Source organism: Buceros rhinoceros, unplaced genomic scaffold, assembly GCF_000710305.1.
Source record: "Buceros rhinoceros silvestris isolate BGI_N320 unplaced genomic scaffold, ASM71030v1 scaffold25876, whole genome shotgun sequence".
NCBI classification, from domain to species: Eukaryota; Metazoa; Chordata; class Aves; order Bucerotiformes; family Bucerotidae; genus Buceros; species Buceros rhinoceros.
The window spans coordinates 2,058-2,540 of NW_010418478.1; the positions used below are offsets into that span (position 1 = coordinate 2,058).

At 64.2% G+C, this 483-nt stretch overlaps 1 protein-coding gene across 1 annotated transcript in view; it reads right to left on the reverse strand.

The window, feature by feature from the left end:
- Window positions 1–471, reverse strand: part of PRPF19 (pre-mRNA processing factor 19) — a gene marked incomplete at both ends in the record, with an annotated part of 2,524 nt that extends 2,053 nt beyond the window's left edge. Inside the window, 3 exons of the mRNA XM_010138570.1 lie at window positions 87–162; window positions 272–346; window positions 424–471. Of these exons, the coding sequence (XP_010136872.1) occupies window positions 87–162; window positions 272–346; window positions 424–471 (199 nt within the window). The remainder of the gene's footprint in view (window positions 1–86; window positions 163–271; window positions 347–423) is intronic.
- Between the last annotated feature and the right edge of the window lie 12 nt (window positions 472–483).

Sequence of the window (483 nt, forward strand, 5' to 3'; positions counted from 1 at the left end):
GGAGGCCCCTCCATGGCCCCCCCACCCTTCCCAGAGAGCCCCCCGCTGCCACCAGAGGCCCCAGCCGGCGGCGGAGGCTCCCTCACCAGTGAGGATCTTGTTGGTGTCGGAAGGACAGAGGTCCAGGGGCAGGATCCCCGGGATGCTGGCGCTGTGCAGCCCCTGCACAGGGGACGGGGACACCGGGTTAACGCCGACATGCAAGAAAATGCCCCAGGAAAGGCTGGAGAAACCCTGGAGGGAGCCAGGGAGGTTGAGGGGGTATGCTCACCACGTGCGAGGCGACCTGCCGGTACTTGCTGAGTTCCTCCGGCTTCACCAGCTCCTCTGGGACTGTTTTGCCTCTCTGCAAAAGGAAAAGGGTTCGAAACCGCTGGCCTCTTCCAGGGCAGGGCAGGGCGGGGGTGAAACGGGGCCACTGACCTTCTTACGCTCCGTGGTCAGCACCGTGGCCTTGTCTTGGAGCTGCAAAAGAAGAAACAG